The sequence below is a fragment of the Lampetra fluviatilis genome, chromosome 23 (assembly GCF_964198595.1).
Source record: "Lampetra fluviatilis chromosome 23, kcLamFluv1.1, whole genome shotgun sequence".
NCBI lineage: Eukaryota > Metazoa > Chordata > Hyperoartia > Petromyzontiformes > Petromyzontidae > Lampetra > Lampetra fluviatilis.
The window spans coordinates 13,398,881-13,415,904 of NC_136297.1; the positions used below are offsets into that span (position 1 = coordinate 13,398,881).

The 17,024-nt window shown below is 54.9% G+C and overlaps 1 protein-coding gene across 9 annotated transcripts; it reads right to left on the reverse strand.

The window, feature by feature from the left end:
- Positions 1 to 1,489: 1,489 nt before the first annotated feature.
- On the reverse strand, positions 1,490 to 16,026 carry PMS2 (PMS1 homolog 2, mismatch repair system component). 9 transcript variants are annotated; one of them, XM_078867314.1, is made up of 18 exons: positions 15,938 to 16,026; positions 10,770 to 10,863; positions 9,929 to 10,041; positions 9,059 to 9,198; positions 8,813 to 8,899; positions 8,575 to 8,677; positions 7,559 to 7,742; positions 7,213 to 7,383; positions 6,958 to 7,052; positions 6,255 to 6,354; positions 6,030 to 6,114; positions 5,668 to 5,823; positions 4,572 to 5,231; positions 4,153 to 4,411; positions 3,575 to 3,745; positions 3,081 to 3,181; positions 2,786 to 2,955; positions 1,490 to 2,508 (listed from the first exon to the last, which is right to left on the reverse strand). In XM_078867314.1, exons 3-18 carry the CDS (start codon positions 9,952 to 9,954, stop codon positions 2,257 to 2,259), a joined length of 2,760 nt encoding a protein of 919 aa, XP_078723440.1. In that variant the 5' UTR covers positions 9,955 to 10,041; positions 10,770 to 10,863; positions 15,938 to 16,026; the 3' UTR covers positions 1,490 to 2,256. The 9 variants fall into 9 exon arrangements, with proteins under 9 accessions (XP_078723440.1, XP_078723434.1, XP_078723436.1 ...); XM_078867308.1 differs by having other exon boundaries at positions 10,727 to 10,863; XM_078867310.1 differs by having other exon boundaries at positions 10,637 to 10,863.
- Between the last annotated feature and the right edge of the window lie 998 nt (positions 16,027 to 17,024).

The following is a 17,024-nucleotide window of genomic DNA, read 5'->3' on the forward strand; positions in this document are numbered from 1 at the left end:
TGTTGAGAAGAGATGGAGTGATGTGGTACAGGAGGATGTGGAGCTGAGTGGACTTGCCGATGACTGGTACCAACGGTGTCAAGATCGGCCTCTGTGGAGGCTCGTGAATGACGCTACTGAGCAGTTGCAAGCAGTCACCCTCCAACAACAACGGAGGGGGGAGGAGTGACGCTCACAACAATGAGTGGAGCGTCGGGTGGCTAAAGCACAGCAAGTTGGCACAGTAAGGGGCACAGGTGGTGCATCAGCCAGTGATCTCGGTCATCTCAGTCGACCCGTGGCACCTGGGTCTGCCCCGTGGCACCTGGGTCTGCCCCGTGACCTGCCAGCAGGTGTTCCGACACTTCACGTGGCCTCAAGGTGCACATGGCCTGGCACAAGCGTCGTCACTGCCACTTAGTGGCGAATTGCAGTTGTTGTTGTGTAAGTCTATGTGTGTGTGTAAGTCCATGTGTGCGTGTAAGTCCATGTGTGCGTGTAAGTCCATGTGTGCGTGTAAGTCGATGTGTTTGTGTGTGTGGGTTGATGTCTGTGTGAGTGTAAGTCGATGTGTGTGTCTTTTTCGCCCGGGCAACACCGGGTACTTCCCGCTAGTCTCTAATATATCTCTGTGGGTTTACTCGAAGTTTTATAGTTTGGGTTGCATGGCAACAATGACATGACTGTAGCTTGTCTTACATTTATCATCTATGGAGATGTGGTGCAGCATCAGCCTGTAAGGAGGAATGTCAAACCGTTGAGGTGCGATGTTTGGATCTCAAATGAGGTATTTATACTGGACGTCCACGTTGTTCCACTCTATTCACCAGCCTATATCACACTTATTAATGAAGATGGCCACATTTCCCAAAACTGGACTAGAGCTTGGGCAATTGTTGGCACCTGTTCTGCCTTCCTGCTTGTCTGTGGTTTCCCGTGTCTCCGTGAGAAGACTGTGGTACGTCACAAATTCTACGGCAGGGTGTTGACCTGTCAACTCCTCCACCTCCAGGGGGAGAGGTAGGGGAGTGCCTGGAGAAGTCCCGTGATAGTCAGGAGACACTCATTCAGGCAGCAAGACTCCTGACCTTCCATGATTCACCAACCCTAGCCTCAGCTTCTGGATTAGTTCCCCTGAGCGCCTTGTGCAGTCACATAGCTGAGGTCACCACCCATCCGGGTTGGACTCGGTACACTCCAGGAATCGATGTCTGCTGTCTTCGGGGGGTAGGGGGGGCAGGGATTGAATTGGAACCGAGATCTGGAGCTGGTGACTCTTGAACTTTATTACAGTGGACTGCACAGTGGTTCTGATATAGACCTAGGCTGACTGCACCACGTGTTGGGGTTTGCTCCGTGTACAAGGTGGCAACCCTACCACTGGCTCAAAACTTGTGGTTGGTCCCAGGCTGTCGAGTCACTTGGTGTAAACAAACCGTTTCATGTCAGCCAGCTCTGGTCACACAGAAACAACTCACTGGAAAATGATTGGCAGTTTCAAAACTAAGTCGATATAAACGGCACGTTTAAAATGTTTCGTGCAACTGGCCACACGTCAACGTATGGTCAACGTGAGATCCACAAATCGTAGCCAACACAACAGTAACACAATGAACCGCATAAAAACCAACGTGAGCACGAAAATGATTCGTGTTCTCTGCACATGAACAGTGAGCAGTGCCACCTCGAACCGTTTCCCAGTCCCAGCCCTTCACCTGGAGCCCCCCACGCCCTTATAACTCACGTTGATTAAACTCATATTGCGCTCTTCTGTTCCTCCATCGCTAGGAACCCGTGCTCCAAATTCTCCACCACTATCCCGAACCCCAACACTGTCCTTGATCATAGCCATAGCTCAAACCTATCCCTAACCCCCTAGCCTTAACACTATCTCTGAGTCCAACTCTATCCTCAACACTTCCTCTAACCCGTTACCTAACACAACCTCTAAACTGCGGAGCGCCCTGGACTAAGATCCACCGCTACACACGAATATAAATGCACGTCATGGGAAGGACGTGGATCGTCTGCTTGTTCATATTGTGACTGACATTCTCCACGGGACGCGAACTAATATTCTGTATCGAGTGATAGAATCCGCCATTTTGTTTCAAATAATCGTAGCATCTGGCTCAGTTCCGCAATCCACTTTGTGCGGGCCTCGAGGAACCTTCACCGGTCGTTCCACGGCCCCGAGTCGGCGGCCACTTTCCCAGTGCAGCATTAGGACCTCGAGTCTCTCTGTCCAGGCACCACAATCAACATCACTGTGCTGGCTCAGATATCTGCGTTTTCCTGCCCGTCTGATGGTCCTACTGCTGATGGTGCTGCTGCGTGCTGATGATGACGACGCTGCTGCTGCTGTAGCTGCGGACCATCGCGGCCACCGGGCCCCGTCAGGAGGTCCAGGTTGATGAGGTGGCGCATGGTGGGCCGGCCGTGCGGGCAGCTCCACGGCTGCTCCATCTCTCCCATGTGCAGCAGCAACCGCCGCATCTCAGTAGCGTTGAGCGCCGTGCCGATCATCACCTGACACACACGAGCAAACGCCGGTCACCGGTCCAGAAGCGGACACTGAGTTGCGAAAGTCATGGCTAAATTCTCCAGGTGCTCCAGTTTCCTCCCACTTCTATGATAAACACTCAATGGACTGAAAACATCTTAAAATAAAAACCCATTGCAGGACCCTCCTGAAGGAAGAGTCCTCGGACTCAGTGTAGATAAACAAGTGATTATACAATTAGAAAAAGAACGAGAGGACCGCGACAACGGGAACGATCGTCACGGCGGAGGCGCGGCTCCTCACCGACTTGCGGCACGCCTTGGAGGCGAGCATCTGCTGCACGCGCGATGGCCGACACATGACGCCGGGGCGGTCGCTCAGCAGGAAAACGAGCTCCTCCACGTCGCTCACGCCAAACATCCAGCCGCGCTGCACGGGCAGTGTGGTGAGGCGCACGCGCTCCGTCGCTGGGGCTGCGACGGCAACAACGGCAACTCGCGGGGTCACCGACGGCACCGAGGGCGTCACGCGTTTGGTGTTTGCCGAATTACGTACAGTGGGGTGAGGGTTGTAGGGCGGCAGCGGTGGGGCGGGGTACCTTGCTCGTCGATTATGAAGTCGAACCCGTTTTTCCTGAAGATGTCGAGGTTCTCCATGAGAACGAGCTCCCCCACGGCCGTGAGAGGCAACTTCAGGGGCCTAGAGACAAACACACACGGCCACGCTTAGACGCGAGCTCGTCCACACAGACACGCGAGCACGGCCACGCAGAGACATACAGACCAGACGCATGCATGCACACAAGTGCACATATATATGTGCGCACATACACATTAAAAGTGAAATCTGTGTTTGGGGAATTAGTTTGACACCCCAGAGTGCTGCTCGTTTGCATTTCTGATGCATCACACACACCACACCCATCCTATTTGGTTGTTTTTGTGCCGATTTCTATTTGCTTCATTGCTGCACTTTGTTTTGCTTTTATATTTTGGTGACCCAGGTCACTCTTACAAATGAGACTCCTACACCGCTCTCTTGAGTTTGCCCCTGGTTACACACGCGCATGGGGTTCGTGCGTGCGGCACTCACGCAATGAGACGCTGTCCATGCAGAGTGGCACTGTCCCGGCGTAGCGTCTCATAGTTGTACTTCTCGTCCGACGCGTGCTGGTCCACGATGAAGAGGTCGGGGCCCAGGCGCGCCACCACAAAGCCCAGGTTGAACTGGCCCACGACCTCCATGTGCGCGAACATGTGCTTACTGACCCATGCACACAGACACACGCGCTTACTGATGCGCACACAAAAAAAAAGATCCCCCGTATAGCCTGTAACAGACTATTGGGGCAAATGCTGTTAGCGAGCACCTATGAAGGCCGGGACGGCACACGAGGGGGTGGGTGGCCAACACCACGCCCGGCCGCCTTTGTCTCCCTAGTGGCAATGTTTACACATCGCACCAGGTACTCATTTTGAGTCGACCGAGAGGATGCCCAGGACCGGTTCTGATAATCGTCACTGGTGTTGGCCGTGAGCGGGAATCGAACCCAAGTCGCCAGATTCGAAGTGCAGCATGCTAACCGCTCCACTACCGTGTGTGTGTGACGCGCGCACACACACACTTGCGCCCCGTGGTGTTTTGTTGCGTCTTGCGGTCGTGGCTCTCACTGGAACTTCTTTTGGAGTTCCTCCTCGGCCGCGCGATTGTCGGAGGGGCTGATCTTGGCGCGGAACCTGCACCCCCCGGGGGGGTCCACGGCCCCCGTGGGGGAGTCCGTGCCCCCTGTGGCGCGGCGCGCCCGGAGCCGCGTGAGCGAGAACGGCACCGGCACCTCCCGGCGCACCACCCGCATGGCGACGTCCACCGTACAGGCCCCGTCCGCCGGCGCCGTGAGCACCGCTTCCACCGTGCGACCGGGCCCCTCCGCTGTACGGGACACACAGCACGCACGACATGTGCCACGCACGACACACGGCACGCACGACACACGGCACGCACGACACGCATCACGCACGCTTAAACATATGGTGAACATGCGCACGGAGACACGACGTGGTGACGTGCAGCCATTGGGACGCGGTGGCACCTTGCGCGGTGGCCTCCTCCTCTGCCTCCTCCTCTGTGCGGACCTTGCGATTGCGCTCGGCGGGCCCGCCGAGCTGCACAGTTGCCATGATGTCCCTGCGCCGCTTGGGCGTCCCGGAGCTGAGCGGCGCCGACACCACGGAGCCGGGCCGCTGGGTTCGGCACGGCGTGCGGTGGAAGCGATCCAGGACCCCGAGGCCGACGGAGGTGGACGCCGGCACAGACGGGATTCTTGGGCTGCCCCCTCGCACCTCCTTCTCCACCTTTTCCACCGACACTGCCCCCAAACACTGGTCCTCACCACGTGCGGCACCTCCAATCTCACCGCATCCGCCAATGCGGGGAGAATCGCACCGCAACAGAGGAGTAGAACCGTCGTCGACCGAACCCTCGGCAGCAGCCTCCTCCTCCTGCGCTCCTGCGTCGCTCTGTGAGCCGTCCCCCGGTGCTTGCTTCCCACAATCCTCCTGGGAGAAACTCCCACAATCCTCGGGGCTGGTCGGCGAGGGCTGGGCCGCATCACTGGAGCTGCGCCCAAATCCCAGCGATGGCCGAAAGCCGAAGGCCCTGCCCAGGCCGGAGAATGCTCGGGCCTTGCCGGCGTCGGAGGCCTTCGGGGGCCTATCAGGCCCTCCTCCCGTGGAACGCGGGGCACTGGAGACTGTAAGCGCAGGCACAACAACACGCCTGGCCGGTTAGCAAATGCCGGTCCCGGCTGGGGGGTGCCAGGGGGAGGGGGTCCCGAGGAGTGGGGTTAAGGGGCAGTGGTGGCACATGCTTGTGATCCAGTGCTGTGGAGGCAGCAGCGAGGGTTAGTGGATCACCACACAAATATTGTGAAACGCCTTTCGCATGGGCAGCAAGGTGCCATACCCTAACTCCTCAGAAGGCAGCACAGCAAGTGAACTAATAATCATCTGTTTTCATCTGTATGGGGATACAGCGACGCTCTGTTGCAGGTATGGGTTTTATCTGGGTGATCTGGTTTCCTCCCACTTGTAAACATCTTAAAATAAAAACCGAATGCAGGACCCTCTTGAAAAAAGTCCTACGACTCTGTGTGGTTCTTCCCCCCACTCCGTGCAGGGGTTCCTCACCCGGGCGCCCCGCGCGGGGGGTTGTGTTGATGGGCAGCTGATTTAGCGTGGGCTCGTAGAGGTTCGTGAGCGTCGCCTTGACGACAGCCAGGAGCAGGCGCTCCTCTTGCAGCAGGACGAGCCTCTTGTCGGGCGTCACGTTCACGTCCACTAGGTCTGCGCGCACGCACACGGACATGGGTCACCCGGTGCCGAATTGACTGAGGGGAGGCCCAGGACCAGTTGAGATAATCTTCCCTGGTGTTGGCTGCACCACCGCTCCCTACAAAGTGCTTGGTACAGGGCAAAGGTGGCGTTTGCGTCCCTGATGACCGTGTCCCTGCGAGCGACCAAACGGAGTATGCGCAACTACGTGCCCTCACCGGTTGAGGAGACGATGTTGAGAACGAGGAAGGGGTACTGGTGGCGGTTGTACGAGTGGTACACCTCGTTCACCAGCTTGCTCACCTGTGCGCACATGCATATGAACACAGCATCACCCTGTGTGCCGCGCGTGCCAGGGCCGCTGCGTATCCTGTGTGTGCTGCGTGTGAATTGTGTGCTGTGTGTGCCGTGTTTACAAAGCGTGCATCGTGGGAGGGAATGACCTTGGCCAGGTCGCAGGGTCGCCCATTCACGAAGAGGAATTGCCGGTCAGCGGAGCTCCTCCCGGCACCGTGATCGCACCGCGACACAAACCCGCTCAGCCTGCGCAATCACCACAGTGACTACCGCCATTCACCACCACCACCCACAGGCACCACCCCCCCCCCGCTCACCATCCACAGGTACCACCACCGCTGCTCACGGTGGCCAACACTATTCAACCCCCAGGCAGCCTCCCTCTCTCTCCCCCGTGTCCCCGCACTGATCTCCTCTGCTACCATCATCTCCATTTGTTCTTTTTCTGAAGCCTCTTAACGTGTCATTGTGTTGGGTGACACTGCTGCTGCATTGACAGTACAATCAACACAAATATTAACTTGTTCTGTGCTTAACAACAACACCGAGTGTGTGTGTGGCCTTCAACGGAAAACACTCAATAGGCGACGTTTCAGGCAATGGCCCTTCTTCTCTCTGCCGTGAAGAAGGGCCATTGCCTGAAACGTCACCTATTGTGTGTTTTCCTTTTTAAGGCTGCACAGCGCTACTGACACGGAACGAGCTGAGATGCAATTGAACTTGGATGCTCAACATATTCAAATGGCTATTGCTGCGGCTGCTGTTGTTGTTTTGTAGCACTGATGAGTGGCACGAGCGAGTAGTGCTTGTGAGTGCTGCTAGAGAGTGGTTCTGGTGAGTGGTGCTCACTGGAAGGTGGTGGCAAGCTCCCCGGTGTGGAGGCCGAACTCCTCGTATAGCTCGGGGCTGGGTGTGCTCTGCTGCAGCGGCAGCAGCGTCTGCAGCTGTGAAAGCAGCAGCAGCAGCAGCGACAGAACACACAGTCACAAGCGCCATGACCGTGACCCTGCGCAGTGGTGGAGAGTAGCCAGCTGGTGAGATTCCTGCCAGGATGATACTGGCAACGCCGTTACACAGAGGACCACTGAGCTAGGGAGGGAGCACCTGCTTGGCACCGAACACGGCGGCGATGTTCTCCCGCACGGTGGGGGCCCCCGCCGTGGCGAGCACGACGCTGCGCTTGCCTCCAGCGCCACTCTGGTTGGAGCAGGCGATGCGCACCCCGGCCGCCATGACGCAGTACGCCTGCAGCACGTGCACCATCTTGGAAAACTCCTGCACAAGTCCCACACGCAAACAAAGGTCCCCCGTATACAGGCTGTCGGGGCGAGTGCTGCTAGCTAGCGCCCGTTAAGGCCGGCACGGCAAACCTGAGGGGGTGCCGTGGCCAGGACCACGTGATGTCGGGGAAGCGGCATGGGGGGGGGGGGCCGAGAAGGGGTGGTGGCACCTTCTTGAGGGAGCGCAGGAACTCCTTGTGACGGACGGGCAGGCAGGAGAAGAGGTGTGCCAGCGTGACGGTGGTGCCGGGCGTACGCGCCACTGCACAGCGCTGTGCCACGTGCCCCTCCCGGTCGAACACGAGGCGAGTGCCCACGCTCGCAGCACGCGCACACGTCACCACGCTCAGCTCACTGCTCCCCGCGGGGGCCAGGGGCACAGAGGAGTGGGATCATGCAACGCGCGTGCCACACGCACAGAGACGCACTCAACCGCAGTAACAACAGCCACCAGTCACCACTAAGTGGTGGGGACATCACCATGGCACTTGTGCCAGGCTAGGTGCACTTTAAGGCCATCACGCGATGTGTGGAAGCTAGACGGAGGTTAAGGTACAGATCCAGGTGTTTTTCGTTGACTGAGATGACCGGCAGATGCACCACCCGTGCTCTCCATTTGCATTCCGCTCATTGCTGTTAGCGCTGCTTGTCTGCTCTCCACTGGTTTCTGTGGCGCTCATTGGTTTGTGCAAGGAATCCAACTCGGGTTGGAAGGAGATTGCCTCCAATTGTCGTGTAACGTCCATCACGAGAGCCTCCTCTGCACAGGTCGATCGTGACACCGCTTGCTCGTACCAGTCATGGGCAAGTCCACAGGTCCGCACACAAAGAGCCCCTGTAGAGAACTTTTAAGTGCTTTGAAGGCTGGTATGGCACACGAGGGGGTGGGTGGCCACCACCATGCCTGGCCGCCTTCATCTTCTGAGTAGCAATATTTACACATCACACAAGTACTCATTTTACCCTGAATCAATCTATGGGAGGCCCAGGACTGGTTCAAATAATCGTCACTTTTGTTGGCCATGATTGCGAAACAAATTCGGGTCATCAGGTTTGTAGCGCAGTGTGCTAACCGCTGTACTCCCACTCCCTGCACCACTGATTAGCATGGTTGGCTACGTACGGTGCGAAAGAAGTTCAACATACGTACATACAAAAACACACAAGCGCCTACACACGAGCGCACCTGAGTGCACACAGCGAGCTGAGCGCCTCGCCACGGAAGCCGAACGTCTCAACCGAGGCGAGATCCGAGAAGACCTGCAGCTTGGAGGTGTGGTGCTTCAACGCTGCACGCGGCACACACACAGGTCCCCCGAGTAGCCCACGCAGACGGTGAGTGGGTAAGCACGTTGGGACGGGCAGGTGAACGTGGTGAGCGAGAGGGTGAGCACGGTGCGCAAGTGGGTGAGGGAGTGCCGTACTCAGTCCCTGGAAGTTGTCCTCGTCCACCCCAGAGCCGTTGTCACTCACCTCCACCACCTCCGCTCCATGCTCCTTGAGGCGCACCTCTACAGAGGACGTACACCACGCACAGGCCAGCCAATCAGCGCGCTTCACACTCAACCAATCGGCGAGCTCCACAGCCAACTAATCAATGAGGCTGTGGTTGGCGCCCGGCAGGAGCATGCGCCCCTGAAGTTGGATACCCTCCCGCGGGAGCTGCTCACCGATGGAGGTGGCACCGGCATCCAGGCTGTTCTCCACCAGCTCCTTGACGGCCGTGGCGAGGGTGAGCACCACCTGCCCCGAGCAGATCTGGTGGACGGTGCCGCGATCGATGGCGCGGATCGAGCCGGCAGGTGACGCGCTGCAGGGACACACAGCACAGCTCCCATTAGTCCCCAATCCCTCGCCCTCTCACCGCCGGCAGGCAATTGGTTTCGACTTTCATTGTCTCATCAGCAGTCAGGCTCGCTCGCTTAATGCGATGGTGGTGACATGCCGTGTGCGCGTGAAAGCAGGCCAGCACCACGAGAAAATAAGGCAGAGCGGTCGAACTCGACAGCAGCGCAGCAGTATGCACCAACAGGAGGGGTTTCAATCAGAGCACTAACGACAGCTGAATCACAAACATGGACACCGAGAAAAAAAACGGAACACGACCTGAAGAGTGGGCAAAAACGTGTGGAGAGCCGCATGCTTGTACTTACACAGAGAGACGGGAAGGGAACACGCGGATTGGAGGACACACACGCACGTCAAAACATCGAGGTGACTGTGAAGAGAAGTGATTGGGCAGAATGTGTCGTGGCCAAAAGGGACGACGGCCAGTGGCCGAGACTCATGATGGAGTAGCAGCCAAAGGTGCGAACGTGCCCGAGAGAACGTTCACCGCTAAGATGGAGCGATGAGATCGTCTCGTGCGCAGCAGTTAGGCGGACTGCTGCATGGCGGAGACTGCGGAATCCTCCATGAAGCAGTGCAGTGACACAGAGTCGCACGATTGTTTAATCAGACCAATGTGAACGGATGATTTCATGCTGTGTGACCCCCCCCCCAACCAAGACTCAGAAGAGCGTGCCCCCCGTGACACTGACGTGGGGGCTGGCTCTTCATCCATCATCCCCGTCTCCTCCTCCTCGTCTCCTCTGCGTATTTTCAGGAGTCCAGTGGGCAGGTGCCACTCACAGCCCCGGACCCACGACACGCGCTGCAACACACAGTGGCACAACGCGTTCACCACGACAAACGTACACACGCCGATATGTGCATAACACATGTACACAACATATTCTTGGTTCTTTCGGTAAAGTCACGTCGACAGAAAACAAAAATCTCAATTAAAAGCAAAAACCCCACGACGTTCCGACCGCAACACAATCAGGTGGAGATGGAAACGTCGTCGTGGGCTTCTTGATTTAAATGTTAGTTTTCTATCTACGTGACTTAACCGAAATAACCAAGAATATGAATTCCTGCAGTCACGAAAGTTGTACGTCTAAATGTACCCAGCACGTCTACACAACACGCACTCAAGGTCAAGAAGTCATCATGGTCAGTGCTGTCGATGCCAACGTCCTTCAACTCCAGCTCCTCTCGGCGTGCGAGGAGCAGTCTCGTTGCAGAGGCCCAGGGTTCGACTCCTGCGGCCGCCCTGGTCATTACTGCGGTGGGTGCATTCCCCGTGATATTACAGTGGGCGATTAAGATCAGTCAGCGTCATTCGCAAGAGAGACGCCACCTCGTGTGCCAGCGTCACAGTCACAATTTTCCAAAGTCGAAAATTACACCGCAAATCACTCAACTGGGATTCCACAGCGGCAAACAGCAGCAGCAGCAAGCAGCGCCCCCTACTGGCAGACTGATGCCCCTTTACAGACCAGCTGCCGAGTCACCTCGATCCCACAGGGAGAGCTGCCACTGGGGGTGCTCTCTCACGAGTCGAGATGAGGCGCCCGGCGTGCAATCAAAACAAGTCACGATCGTGAGCCCCGGCACCGCGGTGCCCTCCTCGTCTGACGCTTTCACGGTTCTATAGCCACACAACACAGCGACACACACAGCGACACACGTGTACAGCGACACACAACGGCCATTCGCCACTAAGTGGTGGTGAGGTGACCACCACGCGGCGCTTGTGCCAGGCTATGTGCACACACCTACTACACACACACCTACTACACACACACACCTACAACAACAACCGTCATTCGCCACTAAGTGGCGGTGACGTCACCAGGACGCTTGTGCCAGGCCATGTGGACCTTGAGGCCACGTGAAGTGTCGAACGCCCGCTGGCAGGAGGTCACGGGGCAGACCCAGTTGCCACAGGTCGACTGACCGAGATGACTGGCTGATGCGCAACCAGTGCCCCCTACCGTACACACAACAACCGCCATTCGCCACTAAGTGGCGGTGACGTCACCACGACGCTTGTGCCAGGCCATGTGCACCTTGAGGCCACGTGAAGTGTCGAACGCCCGCTGGCAGGAGGTCACGGGGCAGACCCAGGTGCCACGGGTCGACTGACCGAGATGACCGAGATGACTGGCTGATGCACCACCTGTGCCCCCTACTGTGCCAACTTGCTGTGCTTTAGCCACCCGGCGCTCCGCTCGTTGTTGTGAGCGTCGCTCCTCCGCCCTCCGTTGTTGTTGGAGGGCGACTGCCTCCAACTGCCCAGTAGCGTCCTTCACGAGCCTCCTCCACTGAGGCCGATCTTGACACCGCTGGTACCAGTCATCGGCAAGTCCACTCAGCTCCACGTCCTCCTGTACCACATCACTCCATCTCTTCTCTAGCCCGTGCCGCGCCCGTTTAGCCCCCTCGATCCGGCCGAACAAAAGCTGTTTAGGCATGCGGTGGCTGGGCATGCGGGCTACATGACCCAGCCAACGCAGCCTTGCCTGCCGGAGGAGCTCACTGATGGGACTTTGCCCAGATCTTTCAAGGACTTGTGAGCTCCTCACACAATCCAGCCTGGTCAAACCCAGGATGGATCGTAGGCAGGCCAGCCTAAATGTTTCCAACCGGCGAAGATGCTCCACTAGGGGGGTCCACGTTTCGCAAGCGTAGAGAAGGGAGGGAATGACCGTGGCCGAGAAGACCTGAAGCTTCGTGCGGAGCGACAGACCAGGTAGCTTCCACACAGCGTTACGCAACCGATGAAAAGATATTGCCGCTCGACTGATTCGGAGTGAGACCTCTGCTGATAAACTGGAGCTGGTCATGAGCACACTGCCCAGGTATGGGAAACTCTCTACTCTCTCCACAACTGCCCCATCACCGATTGGGAGTTGTGGGGGCGGAGTGCCCGATGGTACAAAATACCCAGGCAGGTGCTTAGTTTTGGTGGGGCTGATGGTAAGGCCCCACCTCTTAGTGGCACACTCCAGCCTCAGCAGCAGCGTCTCCAACTCCTCTTCTGAATGAGCAGCTATTACCAAATCATCGGCATACATAACGTGGTTGACCAATAGGGAGCCATCCCTTGATCGCACCCGGGCGTCGATCAGCCTCCCATTATATCTGTACCAAATGGTAATTCCCCCGGTACAGCTATTGAAGGCTTCACGAACTACGCAGTCGAAATAGATGTTAAATAATGTGGGAGCCAGAGGACATCCCTGTCGCACCCCAAGGTGTACAGGGAAAGGCTCCGACTCCCGGCCACGTAGTTTTACCCGGGCCCGCTCACCATCATGAAGGTCCTTAATGATCGTGAGCAGAGGGTCAGGGACTCCGAAAGCACGAAGAACAACCCAGAGCCCAGTCCTACTGATGGTATCATAGGCCTTGACCAGGTCAATAAAGCAGAGATGTAGGTCTTTTTGGAATTCCCTACACCTCTGCTGTAGCAGACGGACAGAAAATATGGCATCTGTGCAGGACCGCCCTTTCCTGAAACCACATTGGGGCTCCGCAAGCCTCTCCTCAGCATGCCTAGCAAGGCGATGTTGAATAATCCTTGCCAGGACCTTACCCGGCACACTGAGGAGTGAGATGCCCCTGTAGTTGTTACAGTCTGTGCGGTCCCCCTTCTTAAAGAGGGGGACCACCAGGGCATCCTTCCAGTCCTGCGGAACCCGTCCAGTGGTCCAGACTGTTGTTATGATGTCATATAGGGCAGTCTGTGCACAAACGCCACCCTCCCTCAGCATTTCGCCTGGGAGATCATCTCTGCCCGGTGCCTTCCCTGGTCTCAGACTCCGGATCGCCCTCAGTACTTCCTCAACAGCCGGTACCTCAGCCAGCCACTCACAGGGGGTGACCTCTTCCAATATTTGAGGCACCGCAGCCTCAGCAGGGTTATCCCCACTTTGTGCCATGATGTTTTCCTGGCTGAGAGATTTTCCCTCCCCCAGGACCTCACAGAAATGCTCAGCAAATCTGCAAACCTGTTCCTGGGGGTCGGAGATTGGATCACCGTTTTTTCCTCTAATGATGGTAATAGGTGTGGCGCTGCAGGTTACTTTTTTGATGGAGTTAAATAGTGATTTGTGATCGCGGGCCACTACACACACCTACTACTACACACACACCTACTACACACCTACTACACACACACACCTACCACACACCTACTACACACACCTACTACACACACACCTACTACTCACACACACCTACTACACCTACTACTCACACACACCTACTACACACACACACCTACTACACACACACCTACTACTACACACACCTACTACTACACACACACCTACTACACACACACACCTACTACACACACACACCTACTACTCACACACACCTACTACTCACACACACCTACTACTCACACACACCTACTACTCACACACACCTACTACACACACACACCTACTACACACACACACCTACTACACACACACACCTACTACACACACACACCTACTACTCACACACACCTACTACTCACACACACCTACTACACACACACACCTACTACTCACACACACCTACTACACCACACACACCTACTACTACACACACACCTACTACACACACACACCTACTACTACACACACACCTACTACTCACACACACCTACTACTCACACACACCTACTACACCACACACACCTACTACTACACACACACCTACTACACACACACACCTACTACTCACACACACCTACTACACACACACACCTACTACACACACACACCTACTACACACACACCTACTACACACACACCTACTACTCACACACACCTACTACACCACACACACCTACTACTACACACACACCTACTACACACACACACCTACTACTACACACACACCTACTACACACACACCTACTACACCACACACACCTACTACTACACACACACCTACTACACACACACACCTACTACTCACACACACCTACTACACACACACACCTACTACACACACACACCTACTACACACACACCTACTACACACACACCTACTACTCACACACACCTACTACACCACACACACCTACTACACACACACACCTACTACACACACACACCTACTACACACACACACCTACTACTTACACACACACACACCTACTACTCACACACACCTACTACACACACACACACCTACTACACAGTACACACACACACCTACTACACACACACCTACTACACACACACACCTACTACACACACACACCTACTACATACACACACCTACTACACACACCTACTACACACACACCTACTACACACACACCTACTACACACACACCTACTACACACACACACCTACTACACACACCTACTACTCACACACCTACTACACACACACACCTACTACACACACACCTACTACACACACACCTACTACACACACACACCTACTACACACACACACACCTACTACACACACACACCTACTACACACACACCTACTACACACACACCTACTACACACACACCTACTACACACACACACCTACTACACACACCTACTACTCACACACACCTACTACACACACACCTACTACACACACACACCTACTACACACACCTACTACACACACACCTACTACACACACACCTACTACACACACCTACTACTCACACACACCTACTACACACACACCTACTACACACACACCTACTACACACACACACCTACTACACACACACCTACTACACACACACCTACTTCACACACACCTACTACACACACACCTACTACACACACACACCTACTACACACACACCTACTACTCACACACACCTACTACTCACACACACCTACTACACACACACACCTACTACACACACACACCTACTACACACACACACCTACTACTCACACACACCTACTACACACACACCTACTACACACACACACCTACTACACACACACACCTACTACACACACACACACCTACTACACACACACCTACTACACACACACACCTACTACACACACACACCTACTACACCTACTACACACACACACCTACTACACCTACTACACACACACACCTACTACACACACACACCTACTACACACACACACCTACTACACACACACACCTACTACACACACACACCTACTACACCTACTACACACACACACCTACTACACACACACACCTACTACACACACACACCTACTACACACACACACCTACTACACCTACTACACACACACACCTACTACACCTACTACACACACACACCTACTACACCTACTACACACACACACCTACTACACACACACACCTACTTACACACACACCTACTACACACACACACCTACTTACACACACACCTACTACTCACACACACCTACTACATACACACACCTACTACACAGTACACACACACACCTACTACACACACACCTACTACACACACACACCTACTACACACACACACCTACTACACACACACACCTACTACACACACACACCTACTACACCTACTACACACACACACCTACTACACACACACACCTACTACACACACACACCTACTACACACACACACCTACTACACCTACTACACACACTACACACACATCTACTACATACATACACCTACTACACACACACACCTACCACACCTACTACACACACACACCTACTACACACGCGTGAGTCCTTTGCGTACATCACGTGACCCCGTACAGTCGCGGTTCGCAATGGCAGCGTCGCTCTACACGCGGGAAACCAGGGAAGCGATCTTCCTGTGATGGTAGAGTCTTCCTGTGATGGTAGATTATTCCTGTGATGGTAGAGTCTTCCAGTGATGGTAGAGTCTTCCTGTGATGGTAGAGTCTTCCTGTGATGGTAGAGTCTTCCTGTGATGGTAGAGTCTTCCTGTGATGGTAGAGTCTTCCAGTGATGGTAGAGTCTTCCTGTGATGGTAGAGTCTTCCTGTGATGGTAGAGTCTTCCTGTGATGGTAGATTCTTCCTGTGATGGTAGAGTCTTCCTGTGATGGTAGAGTCTTCCTGTGATGGTAGAGTCTTCCAGTGATGGTAGAGTCTTCCTGTGATGGTAGATTATTCCTGTGATGGTAGAGTCTTCCTGTGATGGTAGATTCTTCCTGTGATGGTAGAGTCTTCCTGTGATGGTAGAGTCTTCCTGTGATGGTAGAGTATTCCAGTTATGGTAGAGTCTTCCAGTCATGGTAGAGTCTTCCTGTGATGGTATAGTCTTCCTGTGATGGTAGAGTCTTCCAGTGATGGTAGAGTCTTCCTGTGATGGTAGAGTCTTCCTGTGATGGTAGATTATTCCTGTGATGGTAGAGTCTTCCTGTGATGGTAGAGTCTTCCAGTTATGGTAGAGTCTTCCAGTGATGGTAGAGTCTTCCTGTGATGGTAGAGTCTTCCTGTGATGGTAGAGTCTTCCAGTGATGGTAGAGTCTTCCTGTGATGGTAGAGTCTTCCTGTGATGGTAGAGTCTTCCTGTGATGGTAGAGTCTTCCAGTGATGGTAGAGTCTTCCTGTGATGGTAGAGTCTTCCTGTGATGGTAGAGTCTTCCTGTGATGGTAGATTCTTCCTGTGATGGTAGAGTCTTCCTGTGATGGTAGATTCTTCCTGTGATGGTAGAGTCTTCCTGTGATGGTAGAGTCTTCCTGTGATGGTAGAGTCTTCCTGTGATGGTAGATTCTTCCTGTGATGGTAGAGTCTTCCTGTGATGGTAGAGTCTTCCTGTGATGGTAGAGTCTTCCTGTGATGGTAGATTCTTCCTGT